Source organism: Gadus macrocephalus, chromosome 4 (genome assembly GCF_031168955.1).
Source record: "Gadus macrocephalus chromosome 4, ASM3116895v1".
Taxonomy (NCBI): Eukaryota; Metazoa; Chordata; class Actinopteri; order Gadiformes; family Gadidae; genus Gadus; species Gadus macrocephalus.
In genome coordinates, this window is record NC_082385.1 from 11,126,319 (window position 1) to 11,142,613 (window position 16,295).

The following is a 16,295-nucleotide window of genomic DNA, read 5'->3' on the forward strand; positions in this document are numbered from 1 at the left end:
GTCTATCATGTCAGGGGCGTTGCGCTCTGCTTTCTATGACATGGAGAAACTAAGGAAATATATTGACTATCAATTAGGCTCAACCGTGCAACATTTATATCAGGGTTCTCCCCAAACCATTTAGCCTAAAGTTGCACTGTGCCACCATACCCCTTCCAGCGCCACCGTGCTACGTCCTTTTTTCCCATTTAATTTCTGAGACGGTATAATTGGTTAAAAAACGAATAGGAATTGAGTCTCTTTAGGATCAGCTCTTGGTCTGAGTCGGACTCGTTTGACGCGGTGCGACACAGCGCACAGTGGCTCGTCTGGTGTGTTACGTCTGCTTTGAGTTCTTTAGTAGAAAGAGAATGCACATCAGATTATCCCAGTTAAATACAATGGCTGTTGGCATTGTATTTAACTGTGGCACGTGAAACAGATGTTCCTGTTAAAAAAGACACCTTTGAATGGGCTAGCCTTCTTCAAATTATCATTGAACTAAAAAGGTGTTTTTTACATTGTGCAAAGGTAATTGTTAATTTATTTGTTTTTGTTTGTACTACATACATATTTTCACAATAGTATAGAGTCTATCATAGGGATTTGAGAATGCTATTTAAGTGCCACAGGAAAAGCAGGCCTTCTTTGGAGGCTGATGATAGTGGTGGGCCTCCTTTCAACACATGTTTGGAAAGTACAAGCAGTTACTCCATGTTAAAAAGCCACACAAAGCTCTTTATGACATGCAGAATCTTGTTTCTTACATTCTGCCACTAGGTCAATCACTTCCTAAGGTTTACACATAAATACCAGTTTCATAATTTTATGAAACTTGCATAACTAAACATAACCACAGTTAGTTAATTGCCAGTCTAGTCTATCGACAAGACTGTAACACAAAGTGATGAGCATTCGAAAATGAAATATATATGCAGCACTACACCCATGTTAATATTGTGTTTCATAAATAGTCTGGTTGGTAGTAAGCATTATGCATGCCTTAAGTTCTTAAGTTCTAATAATATGCATTTGTTTACATTATTGTATTATTCATACATTTTGAGCTCAAAGTGTAATGTGAATTAAAGATTGTTAAATATTAATTTGTCGAAAACTATTAGTGACATTCTGGATTTGCTTTATCCTCAAAGGTAAAAAATCTGTACACATAAAACTGTGCTGTGTGCTATAATTTAAGACAGAATAAGCAATGCATTAGAATTCATACTCATGTACACATGTAAATAGTAAGTACGTCGGTAATAAACCCCATGTGAAATATAAACCAAAGCTATAAGAGGGTTTACCCCTCATGCCCATATGGAGTGTTGGCTTACCCTGCGGGCTAGTATATAAGAGGACCCAGAGGGATGAACAGCTCTCAGGGCAGTTGAGGAAGTAACAGCTAGTGGTAAGTCAGAATGTAGATAAAACTCTCATGCATTAAAACTTGAATGCTCTGTTTGACATTCACTCAATATTTTTGTGTAATTTAGAGATTATTATAATTATGCAAAAAGTATCTTATCACCAATTGAGCAAAAACTCAATTGATGAGGTTGTTTGATAGATCCATTAATTGTATTTGTTTATTTAGTCTGTAAATGTAAAGCTATATGGCATGGCGTACAAGTAAAGGTCCTTTTATATTGAATGTGATTGGTCGTCACGTCTTTTATCACAGCAATAAATAATAACAAATCATTGAGCTGAATGGGACTATACCGTCTCCTATCCCGGAAAAGGGCTTTAAATGTACGAGCACCAGGATCACATTTTCATTCTACGAATCAGATTACCCGATCAGAGTCGGGTAACTTTTTTCATGGTCACCATGGACAATGTACATGTTGTGGGATATGTTATAGGTAGCAGGTTTTTAATTTTTTTCTTATTGGATCCAAAGTGGTAAACTGCATTCATAGACACATAATTATAGCTATCGGTTTTATGTATTGATCATTTATCTCCATGGCAGTCTGCGCTACAAGCAAATGTTTCCTTGCACTACGGCATGTGACTATAGGTTGCTTTCGATAAAATTATTCTTATTTCAATGGGATTATACAGTTATTTAAACATACTCATGAATGTTATAGTCCATTTCAGTTCGAAGAGTTGCCACTAAATCCTACACACTGGACCTTTAAACAAATAAAACCGATTGACCACATGCATTGAATGACCAATGCATGTCATGCAGTGTGATTGTAATTTAAGAAATACGAACCAGCATTTACAATACACTGCACCTTCTGATGATGCTACAAATTTCCTCTGTCATATGAAATTGTGCAAATGACATGTCTTTCGATTTAAAGGCTGACACTTGAAGATTTCTCATTGGTAAGAAGAACAAGGTAAGAGTTATTTGACCAAAGCCATACCGATCTGTATAAAAACCATTTGAGCATATGAGATACATCAAAACATTTTATTTTCACAGTAAGCGGCCACCATGAGTACGGACGCGGAGATGGCCATATATGGCAAGGCTGCGATTTACCTCCGTAAGCCAGAAAAGGAGAGGCTTGAGGCCCAGAGCACGCCCTTTGATGCCAAGAGTGCTGCATATGTGGCTGATGCTAAGGAGCTGTACGTCAAGTGTACCATCATTAAGAAGGAGGCTGGCAAAACCACAGTGAAAGTGTTGGCTACGGAAGAGGTATGCTGCTTGTGATTTATTGCTATGCAGAAAATAGTTTGAAACGTTTAAAGGTAAAAAATGAAACGAAACAAAAGATGGGGTGCCTTTTTTTTAGGAGAGAACAGTCAAGGATGATGATGTCACACCCATGAACCCTCCCAAGTACGACAAAATTGAGGACATGGCCATGATGACCCATCTCAATGAAGCCTCTGTGTTGTATAACCTCAAAGAGCGTTATGCAGCATGGATGATCTACGTAAGATATTTTACCAACTAAATGAAGTAAAATAATATCCAATGATATCCCAGATCATATTAATGATCATGTCTGAACAATTTCCTTCAGACCTACTCTGGGCTGTTCTGTGCCACTGTAAACCCGTACAAGTGGCTCCCAGTGTACGATCAGGAGGTTGTCAATGCCTACAGAGGCAAGAAGCGTATGGAGGCACCACCCCATATCTTCTCTGTCTCTGACAATGCCATCCAGAACATGCTCACTGGTATGTACAAGAAAGTCGGGCAAAAATAAATGTTATGATGTATGGTCAACATTTTTGGATAAATGTAATACTTTGAATGTTTTTTTTTGCAGATCGGCAGAATCAGTCTGTCTTGATCACGTAAGTTTAAACCTGATGGTGTTGAGTTGGATGATTCAACATTACGTTGAATCATCAACATTAAGTAAAATATGACCTCACAAAAATTTCATGAAGAATCAGACAATGGAAAAAAACTCTAAATTACCTCATTTTCATACCCAGTGGAGAATCCGGTGCTGGAAAGACTGTGAACACCAAACGTGTCATCCAGTACTTTGCTACCATCGCAGTGGCTTCTGACAAGAAGAAGGACCAAGCCCCTGGAAAGATTCAGGTATGCTTTAAAAAAAAAAAAAATATATATATATATATATATATATATTAGGGATGGGCGTGAGGAATCGATTACTCGAGTACTGCTCGTTACAAATGAACTCGGTTGGTGGACAGGCAAACTCGAGTTTGCATAAACACACACAAAGTTTTCTGAAGCAAATGTATACATTTTCTGTGCGGCGCCATTAACGCATGCCGTGGGCACAAAGCAAATGAAATGTATCAAATTCCTGTGTGGCGCGTGCCGTGCCGTGTGCAGGCACGCCAGAATTCAAAAAGTTAAGAGATGGCGGTAAAAGCAAAGCGCAATAAGCGTAATCGATTCCTCACGCCCATCCCTAATATATATACATATATACATTTAAAAAAAAAACATGACAGACATGACACACACAAAGGATGTAGGATGACCTGAGAACTGAGGATCAATACTGGAACTTCATCATAGGGGTCACTGGAGGACCAGATTATTGCAGCCAATCCCCTGCTGGAGGCCTACGGTAATGCCAAGACTGTGAGAAATGACAACTCATCTCGTTTCGTAAGTACAAACTTAGTATGTCAAACAAATTAAATGACATACTTGATCTTTGAAAAAAAACTGAAATGAGGCTTTTCTACAGGGTAAATTCATCAGAATCCATTTCGGTGCAACTGGTAAACTGGCCAGTGCTGACATTGAGACGTGTAAGTATCTTGTATCCAAATAACAACAAATTAACTCTCATTATTGGGGGTCTCATAATGGGTTTTGATCTCTTAATGTGAATCAAAACATAATAATAATATTTTAAAACCATGAAGATCTGCTGGAGAAATCCCGAGTGACATTCCAGCTTCCCGATGAGAGAGGCTATCACATCTTCTTTCAGATGATGACCAACCACAAACCTGAGATTATTGGTAAGATTAGTAGTGAGAAATAAATGTTGCAGTAAGATGTATTGTTATATAGGGTTGCCTTTAACTTATCATTCAGGATTCTGAAGTAGAAAAATAACAATTAGAATCATTAAAGTGACCATTTTCTATTTTCTGCAGAAATGTGCCTCATCACCACCAACCCCTACGACTTCCCCATGTGCAGTCAGGGTCATATCACTGTGGCCAGCATTAATGACAAAGAGGAGCTGGATGCTACTGATGTGAGTCAATGTTTACAACTACCTTAGGTAGGTATTTTAATCTGCAAGGACTAACCGGGACCAGAAAACTATGAGGACTTTAACTCAGTGTTACAGCCTGCGGAATCTACTCAGAATGGTTTCAGCCCGATCTCAGTGCGCTCTGCTCTGTCCGCGTACAGCAGAATCAGGAAATCTCTGTACAGTACAAACCAAGGTAGAGTTAATAGAGACTCTTTGAATACTCTTTGAATTTAATTTATATATTTATTTTCCTACAGGATGCTATTGATATTTTGGGTTTCAATGGTGAGGAGAAGAATGCCATCTACAAGTTCACGGGTGCTGTGCTTCACCACGGTAACTTGAAGTTCAAGCAGAAGCAGCGTGAGGAGCAGGCTGAGCCTGACGGCACTGAGGGTGAGTTAAAAATGTTTTAAAACAACCACTGAACATTTCCAAAGTCCAGGTTTGCTGTCATTAAATGTATTCACTATCTGTACGAATTTGTCATCATTCTTTCTTTCATATGAAAAATGCAGAGGCCGACAAAATCTCCTACCTGCTTGGTCTCAACTCTGCTGACATGCTCAAGGGTTTGTGCTACCCCAGAGTGAAGGTCGGAAATGAGTTTGTCACTAAGGGACAGACAGTACCTCAGGTATGGAAATACCAAGGAATACCTTTCAAAAAGTAATTGCAATAGTTGTAATTTGTATGTATATCTAATCTTCCACCACGCTCTAGGTATACAACTCAGTGAGTGCCCTGGGCAAGTCTATCTATGAGAGGATGTTCTTGTGGATGGTCATCCGTATCAACCAGATGCTGGACACCAAGCAATCAAGATCATCCTATATTGGGGTGCTGGATATTGCTGGTTTTGAGATCTTTGATGTAAGATTCAATTTCTTATCACAACAATTTCCCTGGCTAAAAGCAGTGTCTACGTGGATGAACGTTCTCTAAACTAATGTTCTCTATCAGTACAACAGTATGGAGCAGCTGTGCATCAACTTCACCAATGAGAAACTGCAACAGTTCTTCAACCACACCATGTTCGTCCTGGAGCAAGAGGAGTACAAGAAGGAGGGCATTATCTGGGAGTTCATTGACTTCGGTATGGACTTGGCTGCCTGCATTGAGCTTATTGAGAAGGTAAACATGACTTATATAACTAAATTTCACAATTCTAAGTCTGATTCAAAACTATCTTATCGTAATGTTTCCTAATATGTTTTTCTGCATAGCCAATGGGCATCTTCTCCATTCTTGAAGAAGAGTGCATGTTCCCCAAAGCCTCAGACACTTCCTTCAAGAACAAGCTGTATGAACAGCATCTTGGCAAAAACAAAGCATTTGAGAAGCCCAAGCCGGGGAAGGGCAAGGCTGAAGCTGACTTCGCCATGGTGCACTATGCTGGTACCGTGGGCTACAGCGTCGCGGGCTGGCTGGACAAGAACAAGGATCCCCTGAATGACTCTGTTATTGGACTGTACCAGAAGTCCTCAAACAAACTGATGCCTGTCCTGTACCCCGCTGTAGTGGAAGGTACATATTCATACCATGTCATCATAGTTAAAAACTGTTGACCCATTATATTGTAATACCCATTTATTTTGAAGCCATTTATTGCCTCTATTTTATAAACAAAAACGGGAACATTTTTACTAATTAACAATAATCTAAAACAGAGGTCGGGGGTGCAAAGAAGGGAGGCAAGAAGAAGGGTGGCTCCATGCAGACTGTGTCATCACAATTCAGGGTAAGGTTAAACAAGCAATTACATGTAGAAATACATGTAATTTGATGCCATATTTCATATGTATTCTCTGAATTTGTTCTTTATCAGTTAATTTGTATATATTTCATATTTTATTCTGTGATGTGTCTTTAGGATAACTTGGGCAAACTGATGACCAACCTGAGGAGCACCCATCCTCACTTTGTGCGTTGTCTCATTCCCAATGAAATTAAACTACCAGGTAATATTTCTTCAAATAATCTCTACATTCGAGGTTGATGTTTTAGTAGGATATAGCAAAATGAATGTCATATTTTAAAAGTAAAAAATCTATAACACTTCACAGGAATGATGGAGAACCACCTGGTTATCCACCAGCTGAGATGTAACGGTGTGCTGGAGGGCATCAGAATCTGCAGAAAGGGCTTTCCCAGCAGAATCATCTATGCTGACTTCAAGCAGAGGTATTACCTAATTGACAGAACAATTCTATTGTCACGATAATACAATTCCTTTGCCTACATATTTAAAACTTGTTTATATACACCTTTATTTTAAACACTTAACATACTCACTCCTATAGATACAAAGTACTGAATGCCAGTGTCATTCCTGATGGACAGTTCATTGACAACAAGAAGGCTTCTGAGAAGCTGCTTGGATCCATTGATGTGCCTCACGACGAGTACAAATTTGGACACACCAAGGTCTGTTTATTGTTGTCAAAAATTAAATATTTACCGGATACTTCCCTGATACTGAAAGATAGTCTCTGACAAGATGTCTTTCTTACATTAAGGTGTTCTTCAAAGCTGGTCTTCTGGGTACTCTTGAGGAGATGCGAGATGAGAAGCTGGCATCTTTGGTCGGAATGATTCAGGCTCTCTCTCGGGGTTACCTCATGAGGAAGGAGTATGTGAAAATGACAGCTACAAGGTATGTTTCAAAAGATTGATACATAAGAAGTTTTGCTATTTTGTCAAATCAAAAATGTTGCATTAAAATGGACTGCCTTTTCGCCACAGGGAAGCTGTTTACACTATTCAGTACAACATCCGCTCATTCATGAATGTCAAAACCTGGCCATGGATGAAGGTGTACTACAAGATCAAGCCTCTTCTGAAGAGTGCTGAAACGGAGAAGGAGCTCTCTGCAATGAAGGAGAACTATGAGAAGATGAAGACAGACCTGGCCACTGCGCTGGCCAAGAAGAAGGAACTTGAGGAAAAGATGGTTTCTCTACTGCAGGAGAAGAATGATCTTGCGCTGCAAGTGGCCTCTGTAAGTAAAAATGTTTATCCGTCTCAACATGTACACACAATGAGATACATGTGATATTTGATATGACTGATATGATGACACATTTTAAACAGGAAGGAGATAATCTGAATGATGCTGAAGAGAGGTGTGAGGGACTCATCAAGAGTAAGATCCAGCTGGAGGCTAAACTCAAGGAGACAACCGAGAGACTAGAGGATGAAGAGGAAATGAATGCTGAGTTGACTGCCAAGAAGAGGAAACTGGAGGATGAATGCTCTGAGCTCAAGAAGGACATTGATGACCTGGAGCTTACCTTGGCCAAAGTGGAGAAGGAGAAACATGCCACTGAGAACAAGGTTTGCAAAGATTCTTTGAAAGGAGATTAAATAAAATACAAATAAGCATGTTCCACGCATTACACATAATTTTGTTTTGTTTAGGTGAAGAACCTTACAGAGGAGATGGCCTCTCAGGATGAGAGCGTTGCTAAGCTATCAAAGGAGAAGAAAGCCCTCCAAGAGGCACATCAGCAGACTCTTGATGACCTACAGGCAGAGGAAGACAAAGTGAACACTCTGACCAAGGCCAAGACCAAGCTTGAACAGCAAGTGGATGATGTGAGGTTCCTTTCTAACCCTCCTTTTTGACATTAGAAAAAACATGGTTATTCTTTTGAAATGCAGTCAAATAAAATATAATTTTTAATTGCAGCTTGAAGGTTCTCTGGAACAAGAGAAAAAACTCCGTATGGACCTTGAGAGAGCCAAGCGAAAGCTTGAGGGTGACCTGAAATTGGCTCAGGAATCAATAATGGATCTGGAAAATGACAAACAGCAGTCTGATGAGAAACTCAAAAAGTAATGTGATTGAACAAAAATTGTGCTTTTGATTAGAAAGATTCACAAGAAGTATGTTAATAAGTTATGTGGTATTGTTTCATCATCAGGAAAGACTTTGAGACCAGTCAGCTTCTAAGCAAGATTGAGGATGAGCAGTCCCTGGGTGCTCAGCTTCAAAAGAAGATCAAGGAGCTTCAGGTAAGACAATATACATGACAATCCCACATGAATGTTTCATAAATATTAGTACATTCTTACAAAGTATTATGTGTTCCTTACTTATTAGGCCCGTATTGAAGAGCTGGAGGAGGAAATTGAGGCTGAGCGTGCTGCTCGTGCCAAGGTTGAGAAGCAGAGAGCTGATCTCTCCAGAGAACTTGAAGAGATCAGTGAGAGGCTTGAGGAGGCTGGTGGAGCCACTTCTGCTCAGATTGAGATGAACAAGAAGCGTGAGGCTGAGTTCCAGAAGCTGCGTCGTGACCTTGAGGAGTCCACCCTGCAGCATGAAGCCACTGCTGCTGCTCTGCGTAAGAAGCAGGCTGACAGTGTAGCAGAGCTGGGAGAGCAGATTGATAACCTCCAGCGTGTCAAGCAGAAGCTTGAGAAGGAGAAGAGCGAGTACAAGATGGAGATTGACGACCTCTCAAGCAACATGGAAGCAGTTGCAAAGGCCAAGGTGAATTATCTTTCAAATTAAATATACCATATTATAATTAATACTATATAATCTGTATAAGAAACCACTTGTGCTAACAAGTAAAACGTTGTATCACCAGGGAAATCTGGAGAAGATGTGCCGTACCCTGGAGGACCAGCTGAGTGAAATCAAGGCCAAGAGTGATGAGAACAGTCGCCAGATAAATGACATCAGTGCTCAGAGAGCAAGGCTGTTGACAGAGAATGGTAAGTATTCACAATTACTTAAAGAAAAACCTGCATATTAGAATAGCCCTAATGATAACCATAAATAACCTTAACACTAACCACCAAGAAATGCAACCCAACCTTATTCATATATTTAGGGGGAAAATGTGGTATTGCTATATTTTATAGCTAACAATTTATGTCATCACCTAGGTGAGTTTGGTCGTCAGCTCGAGGAGAAAGAGGGTCTCGTCTCCCAGCTTACCAGAGGCAAGCAGGCCTTTACTCAGCAGATTGAGGAGCTGAAGAGGCTCAATGAGGAGGAAGTCAAGGTAAACCATCATTTTTATTCATTTAATTGTATAATTTCATTATGTCATTGCAGATTTTACATTTCTGTATATTTAGATGTGTGAATTTATTGAGACAATCACCTTTTGCAGGCCAAGAATGCTCTTGCTCATGGTGTGCAATCAGCTCGCCATGACTGTGACCTTCTGAGGGAGCAGTTTGAGGAGGAGCAGGAGGCCAAGGCTGAGCTGCAGCGTGGAATGTCCAAGGCCAACGGTGAGGTGGCTCAGTGGAGGACAAAGTATGAAACTGATGCTATCCAGCGCACTGAGGAGCTAGAGGAGTCCAAGTGAGTCAAATACTTAATATCTTATCTAAAGTACACGTTCTATTTGATGAATGTCCACAAATTAAACCATGTGATACTTTAACAGGAAAAAGCTTGCCCAGCGCCTTCAGGAGGCTGAGGAACAGATTGAGGCAGTGAACTCAAAATGTGCCTCTCTGGAGAAGACCAAACAGAGACTCCAGGGTGAGGTGGAGGATCTCATGATTGATGTGGAGAGGGCCAACGGACTGGCTGCCAACCTTGACAAGAAGCAGAGGAACTTTGACAAGGTGTTTTGTCATTCATTGAGCTGGCCGTTTAAATTGTTTTATCCTTTTATTATTCTTCAAGTGATTAACATGTACCGCTTTATTAACAATATTGTGCAGGTTTTGGCTGACTGGAAGCAGAAATATGAGGAGGGCCAGGCAGAGCTTGAAGGAACTCAGAAAGAGGCTCGTTCTCTCAGCACAGAGCTTTTCAAGATGAAGAACTCCTATGAAGAAGCCCTGGATCAGCTGGAGACCCTGAAGCGTGAAAACAAGAACCTCCAACGTGAGTTAAACTGATCATTTTGGCATCAATGATTCCAAGATTACTACATATATAACTTTATTGGAATTCATGCAAACAACAATATTTAACCCTCTCAACAGAGGAGATTTCTGACCTGACTGAACAAATTGGTGAGACTGGAAAGAGCATCCATGAGCTGGAGAAATCCAAGAAGCAAGTGGAGACAGAGAAGAGTGAGATCCAGACAGCCCTAGAGGAAGCTGAGGTGACTACAAAAAAAAAGAAAGAATCTAGTGAAATTGTATTTATTATGAAATAGAATATGTAACGAATATGCCAACATTGGTTTATAATTTAGGGTACTCTGGAGCATGAAGAGTCCAAGATTCTGCGTGTCCAGCTGGAGCTCAACCAGATTAAGGGTGAGGTTGACAGGAAGCTGGCTGAGAAGGATGAGGAGATGGAGCAGATCAAGAGGAACAGCCTGAGGATCACTGACTCCATGCAGAGCACGCTCGACTCTGAGGTCAGGAGCAGGAATGATGCCCTGAGAATCAAGAAGAAGATGGAGGGAGATCTGAATGAGATGGAGATCCAGCTGAGCCATGCCAACCGCCAGGCTGCTGAGGCTCAGAAGCAGCTGAGGAATGTTCAAGGACAACTGAAGGTATGAACTAAACTACTGTACAGGGCATAATATCTGGACATTTGCTTGCTGTTGTGACATCTTCCATGGTGTTTTCATTTTCATTTTAGGATGCCCAATTGCATCTTGATGATGCTGTCAGAGGAGGTGAAGACCTGAAGGAGCAGGCGGCCATGGTGGACCGTAGGAACGGTCTCATGGTGGCTGAAATTGAGGAGCTGAGGGCAGCTCTGGAACAGACAGAGAGAGGCCGCAAAGTGGCTGAGCAAGAGCTCATTGATGCCAGTGAGCGTGTTGGACTTTTGCACTCTCAGGTAAACAAACAAACAAACATATTCTTCCAAGAAATGCTCCCCAGTTCCCTTAAATAATTAGCAAGATTACATGCGTGTCATAAACACTGACATTCATTTCAGAATACAAGTCTTCTGAACACAAAGAAGAAGCTGGAGACCGACCTGGTCCAAGTCCAGGGCGAGGTGGACGATACCGTCCAGGAATCCAGGAATGCTGAAGAGAAGGCCAAGAAGGCCATCACTGATGTAGGTTTTGTATTATTTTCTTTATTCATTGAATTGGACATTGGTTGAACTTTCGATTAATGTTATATTTTATTTTAGGCTGCCATGATGGCTGAGGAGCTGAAGAAAGAGCAGGACACTAGCTCTCACCTGGAGAGGATGAAGAAGAACCTGGAGGTCACAGTGAAAGACCTGCAGCACCGCTTGGATGAAGCTGAGAACCTGGCCATGAAGGGGGGCAAGAAGCAGCTCCAGAAACTGGAGTCCAGAGTAAGATACTGGCAAACATGGATGTATTTACAGTTCCAGTATAATAAGAGTATATTTAATGAAAATATTTGATTTCTTAAGGTGCGTGAGCTGGAAACAGAGGTTGAGGGTGAACAGAGACGTGGAGTTGATGCTGTTAAGGGTGTCCGCAAATATGAGAGGAGGGTGAAGGAACTCACCTACCAGGTATGGCAGCTTATATTGAAAAAAATATTTAAATCAATGTATATCAGAAAAGATTACAGTCAAGGGTCTGGGGCATAACCATTTGCATTACTTTAGACTGAAGAAGATAAGAAAAATGGTGCCAGACTCCAGGATCTTGTTGATAAGCTGCAGTTGAAGGTGAAGGCTTACAAGAGGCAGGCTGAGGAAGCGGTAAGTAGAAACGATGTCACAAAATCGAGTTTTTGCATCAATTTTGGTACTTCTTATTTAAACAAAATATGAATCTTCCTACAGGAGGAGCAGGCCAACTCTTACCTGTCCAAGTGCAGGAAGGTTCAACATGAGCTGGAGGAGGCTGAGGAACGTGCTGACATCGCTGAGACTCAAGTCAACAAGCTGAGGTCCAAGAGCCGTGATGGTGGCAAGGTAAGTTCATCACTGCATAATGGTGGGTTCACGATGCATCGTACACCAACCCCAAAAGTTGCTATTGTGATGCATATTCTTGGCTTGTAGCACTTACAGCGCAGCCATCTTTGTTTGTCGAGTCGTACGATTAACCTCACTGAACTCGTTTGACTCAGAATCCGAGATATTACGACCAAAAGGGGAGTGCCTCGGTTAAATGACGCATGAAATCTGGGTATACGATGCATCCCGAACATACCATATGCCCATTGACTGAGAAAGAAATGTAATGCAAACAAAAATGTTGGTTGGTTTAATTATTTTATTTTTTTCTCTTCCACAGGGAAAGGAGGCAGCTGAATAAGATGTAATGCGTCATTGTACAATTAGAAAGGCATGTCATAAAACATGATTTCTTGTTTATAGTAAATAATGAGCTGCAATAAAATATTACAAAGCATCATTTTTCTCGTTGGTAGTTTGACAAATTACTTCAGTATTTTGAGTAACAATGGGCCATTCATCACCATTTTGCCAACTTTTGAATTTGAATCTGATAGTCGATAGTAATGACACTGATGAATACAGAATTGTAAAAGTAAGCACAACTCTGGAATGGGTACTGGGAAATATATTATAACAGAAAATGAACGCTGAATTATTATATGTACATTAATTTGTTTTTTAATGATTCAATGTTGTGCCTTGCAGAAGGTTTAGTGTACATTTAAGAGATGAGATAACAATTGATACTGGGGAACAAACAATCAAAAAACAATTTCTGAAACTGAATGGGCTGGTGAACCTTCAACCTGAGAACAACAAGTCCTGTATCCATTAAAGATCTGCCTTATTATGTTACAATCACTCATCATTAAGTAATATTAATAAATAAAAGTTAACTAAGGGATAGAAATCATTTACTAATGGTGTTCATGATGAATAAGGAATGAACGTAGTAGTGTTTTTCAATGTTGTGAACAATCAAAAGTATATTCTACATATAGTGCATGCCATTTAACAGGCCATGGTTTTCATTGGCAATCTTCCAATCAAACTAGCCTAAAGCTCCAATTACAGCACCAATTGTCCTCCAAATGTTGTCTTTTCTTAAATGTTCTCCTATAAACAATGAGTGATTCAGTGAATCACTCTTCAGAATGTTTCAATACCCCTCCGCTTCACGTTGGGATAGTGCTTCACCCTGCCAGGGTTTATTAAATGATAATGACCGGCTCGCTGTACATTATACCTTACTAAGTGAATTGGCAGGGGGAGACGGTGATAAAGAACGACCATGTGAGGGAGTCAGACTGCCCCTCTAGTCCATGTTCACAGCATCCAAAATGTTTAAGAAATTTAGAAAATGTATCAAATTTTAAATAATAAATTCAATTCAATTTGGTTCCCAATGGGCCTTGACGCTGGACGCATGTCAACCCAAGATTTGGCCAGTCTCACCCATACCCTCTGAATTACTTTCTACTGATTTGAAGTTGGCTTGTAAACATTTTACAAGCCATTACCAAAAAATATGATGCGATAACATAGAAAAAGAAGGCTGATCACATAACCCTTATACTTAAATTCAAACACTGGCTTCCTATGCACTTCAGAATTTACCTCAAATTATGTTGGCTATAAATCATTAACAAACACTGGGCCAAAAACATATCTCTGAATTGCTCGCTGATGATGAACCCCGTAATCAGCTAAGGTCATCAAATCCTGGCCTTCTAACTGTTCATCTTTTACCTATCATGCTGCACATAGGGCCGGATTAAGTCATTTTGAGGCCTGGGGCTATATACCAGGAGGAGGCCACTATATTGCTCGCCTCCAACGCACATGACACTCACACAAACCCTCGGCACGTGCACTGACGCATAAGCGCTTTCAAGTCCACAGAGCCACTCTATGAATATGACCGCACACTACAGTTTAAAGCCAAGGAACAAATGTATGTGCAATGACATACACTGTAGACTATAATAAACCAATAACGTTGTTAGAAACTGCAAGTTTATTCAGCTTCACCTCACCTCCACAAGGGACACCAAGTGGTGATTCAGGGTAATCGATTGCTCCTCCCACTATAAATAGAGGCCTAGTGAGGCCTTCCCCCCTTTGTTCTCACCACAACTGAGTGCGTGAAGGTGTTCTATTTCATGTAGGCAACGCCGTCTAGGCTTCGCCTTATGGGCTTGTCCTGAAAAACCAAACTATGCACCTATCAGCGTGGGCACCGCCCACATTTCCCACGGTATCGTGTATATAGCACGGTGCATACCGTCGCTCATCCTCCCTTTTCTTTCAGCACTTGTGCTTGTCAGCAGATTAGAGAACTACCTAAAAGAAGATGTCTTCAACGGAACAACGGATCTCCCAAGCCGGTGGCAGCGGCCCGGGAGAGGCCTCGGACAAACGGCCCTTTTCAGGGCCACCTGAGAGCGCTCCTGGGGCTAGGTCCTTCGCAGGACTCCTTTGCGCCTCCTGTCCCGCCTCCCTGGCACCGGGTGACGGGCATGTGGCGTGTTTTCGGTGCCTCGGCGCCGACCACGCCGCGGCTGCTATGGCGCCCTCCGTCTCCTGTGTCTCATGCCGGGAGCTGTCTGAAGAAGGGATCCTCTCCAGGCACCTCTACTTCTCCCCTGCGGTGGACCTGGCTGACGCCATTGACCTGTTCAGGGCCAGCCCGGACTACCACGATGGCGTCATCGACGCCGACGACGACGCTGTCTCAATAGACGACGTCTGCGACGACTTGCCGTCCGGTGTTTCCCACTCCCGGGTTTCAACCGCCACCGCCGTGGAACGAGAGAGACCGCGCCGGATGGCCGATCTCTTCGGGGAGATCATGGGTGAGGCGGCGGCCATCAAAGGAATTCCTATGCCGGCCCCGCCTCTCGCCCCCATATCGGACGATATGCAGGGCGAGTGCTTTCGCACCCCATCGTCTTCCCGACGGGTTACCCAGTGCCCCTTGTTCCCGCCTGTGCAGCACTTTTTTAGTGCTGCCGGTGGGGACCCTTCTACACTGAAGGCCCCGGTGAAGTCCTACACGGATTTCACCAACGTGGAAGGGTGGGCCGATACTCAGGCGAGTATCGGCCCTCGCCTGGAGCCTCCCCTGGCAGCGCTTCTCTGTCCGGGCGCCGAATGGCGCCCTAACGAAAAGCCGCTGCCCCCCGACCGCCTCCAGAAACAAATTGTCGGCCTAACGGACAGGGTGTTCGTTTGTGCCTCTCAATCTGCGGCGGCGGTCAACAACATCGCCATGCTCTCCTCCGCCATGGTCTCCTTGTCGGCTGACCGGGAGGCATACGGCCCGGAGGAAGCCGCAAGATGGCTGGCGGTTTCCCGCTTTTCCAGCGCCATCCTCCAGCTATGCCAGCCGATAGCCGTTTCGGCCGGCCGGCATATGGCGTGGGCAACTATGATCCAGCGAATCATATGGCTCTCCCACACTGCGGTGCCGGAACGGGAGCGGGCCAGCCTGGTCCAGGGGCCACTAGCGCCGGATGGCCTATTTGGTCCCCGGTTCTCCGAGGTTCTCGCGCACCAGCAGTCTGTCCGGGAGAATCGTTCCCGGTTCGTGGCGATTCTCATGGGCTCCTCCCACCAGCAGGCCAGGAGGAAGCGGGGTCCAGGCCGGGCCCAGCGTTCAAGGGGACCGCCTCTGACTCCAGCCCCGGTGCCGCAGCAGCAGCAGCAGCCGCGGCCGCCGCCACTGCGGACGGGTGGAGCAGCGCCACGGACCGGGAAGTTCCGGAAGCTGGCTCCGACTTTTTTCTTCCCTAATA

At 42.7% G+C, this 16,295-nt stretch overlaps 2 protein-coding genes across 2 annotated transcripts in view; both read left to right on the forward strand.

The window, feature by feature from the left end:
• The first annotated feature begins 1,304 nt into the window (after positions 1 to 1,304).
• LOC132455070 (myosin heavy chain, fast skeletal muscle-like) lies at positions 1,305 to 12,955 on the forward strand. Its single transcript, XM_060048779.1, has 41 exons — positions 1,305 to 1,393; positions 2,304 to 2,342; positions 2,429 to 2,647; positions 2,745 to 2,888; positions 2,979 to 3,135; positions 3,228 to 3,255; positions 3,400 to 3,511; positions 3,962 to 4,054; positions 4,137 to 4,200; positions 4,318 to 4,416; positions 4,555 to 4,658; positions 4,919 to 5,057; positions 5,180 to 5,298; positions 5,385 to 5,534; positions 5,625 to 5,795; positions 5,888 to 6,188; positions 6,332 to 6,402; positions 6,535 to 6,622; positions 6,728 to 6,845; positions 6,965 to 7,088; positions 7,181 to 7,317; positions 7,407 to 7,662; positions 7,755 to 7,997; positions 8,082 to 8,258; positions 8,353 to 8,498; positions 8,588 to 8,678; positions 8,767 to 9,156; positions 9,257 to 9,383; positions 9,558 to 9,676; positions 9,788 to 9,984; positions 10,070 to 10,253; positions 10,353 to 10,518; positions 10,620 to 10,744; positions 10,838 to 11,146; positions 11,236 to 11,439; positions 11,542 to 11,667; positions 11,746 to 11,916; positions 11,998 to 12,102; positions 12,199 to 12,294; positions 12,379 to 12,510; positions 12,836 to 12,955. The coding sequence occupies exons 3-41, from the start codon at positions 2,441 to 2,443 to the stop codon at positions 12,854 to 12,856; spliced, it is 5,811 nt and encodes a 1,936-aa protein (XP_059904762.1). The 5' UTR covers positions 1,305 to 1,393; positions 2,304 to 2,342; positions 2,429 to 2,440; the 3' UTR covers positions 12,857 to 12,955.
• The window catches only part of LOC132455074 (myosin heavy chain, fast skeletal muscle-like), a 33,031-nt gene continuing 18,045 nt past the window's right edge, over positions 1,310 to 16,295 (forward strand). The window contains exons 1-2 of the mRNA XM_060048782.1: positions 1,310 to 1,393; positions 2,304 to 2,342. The gene's annotated coding sequence lies outside the window, so the exon portion shown is untranslated. The remainder of the gene's footprint in view (positions 1,394 to 2,303; positions 2,343 to 16,295) is intronic.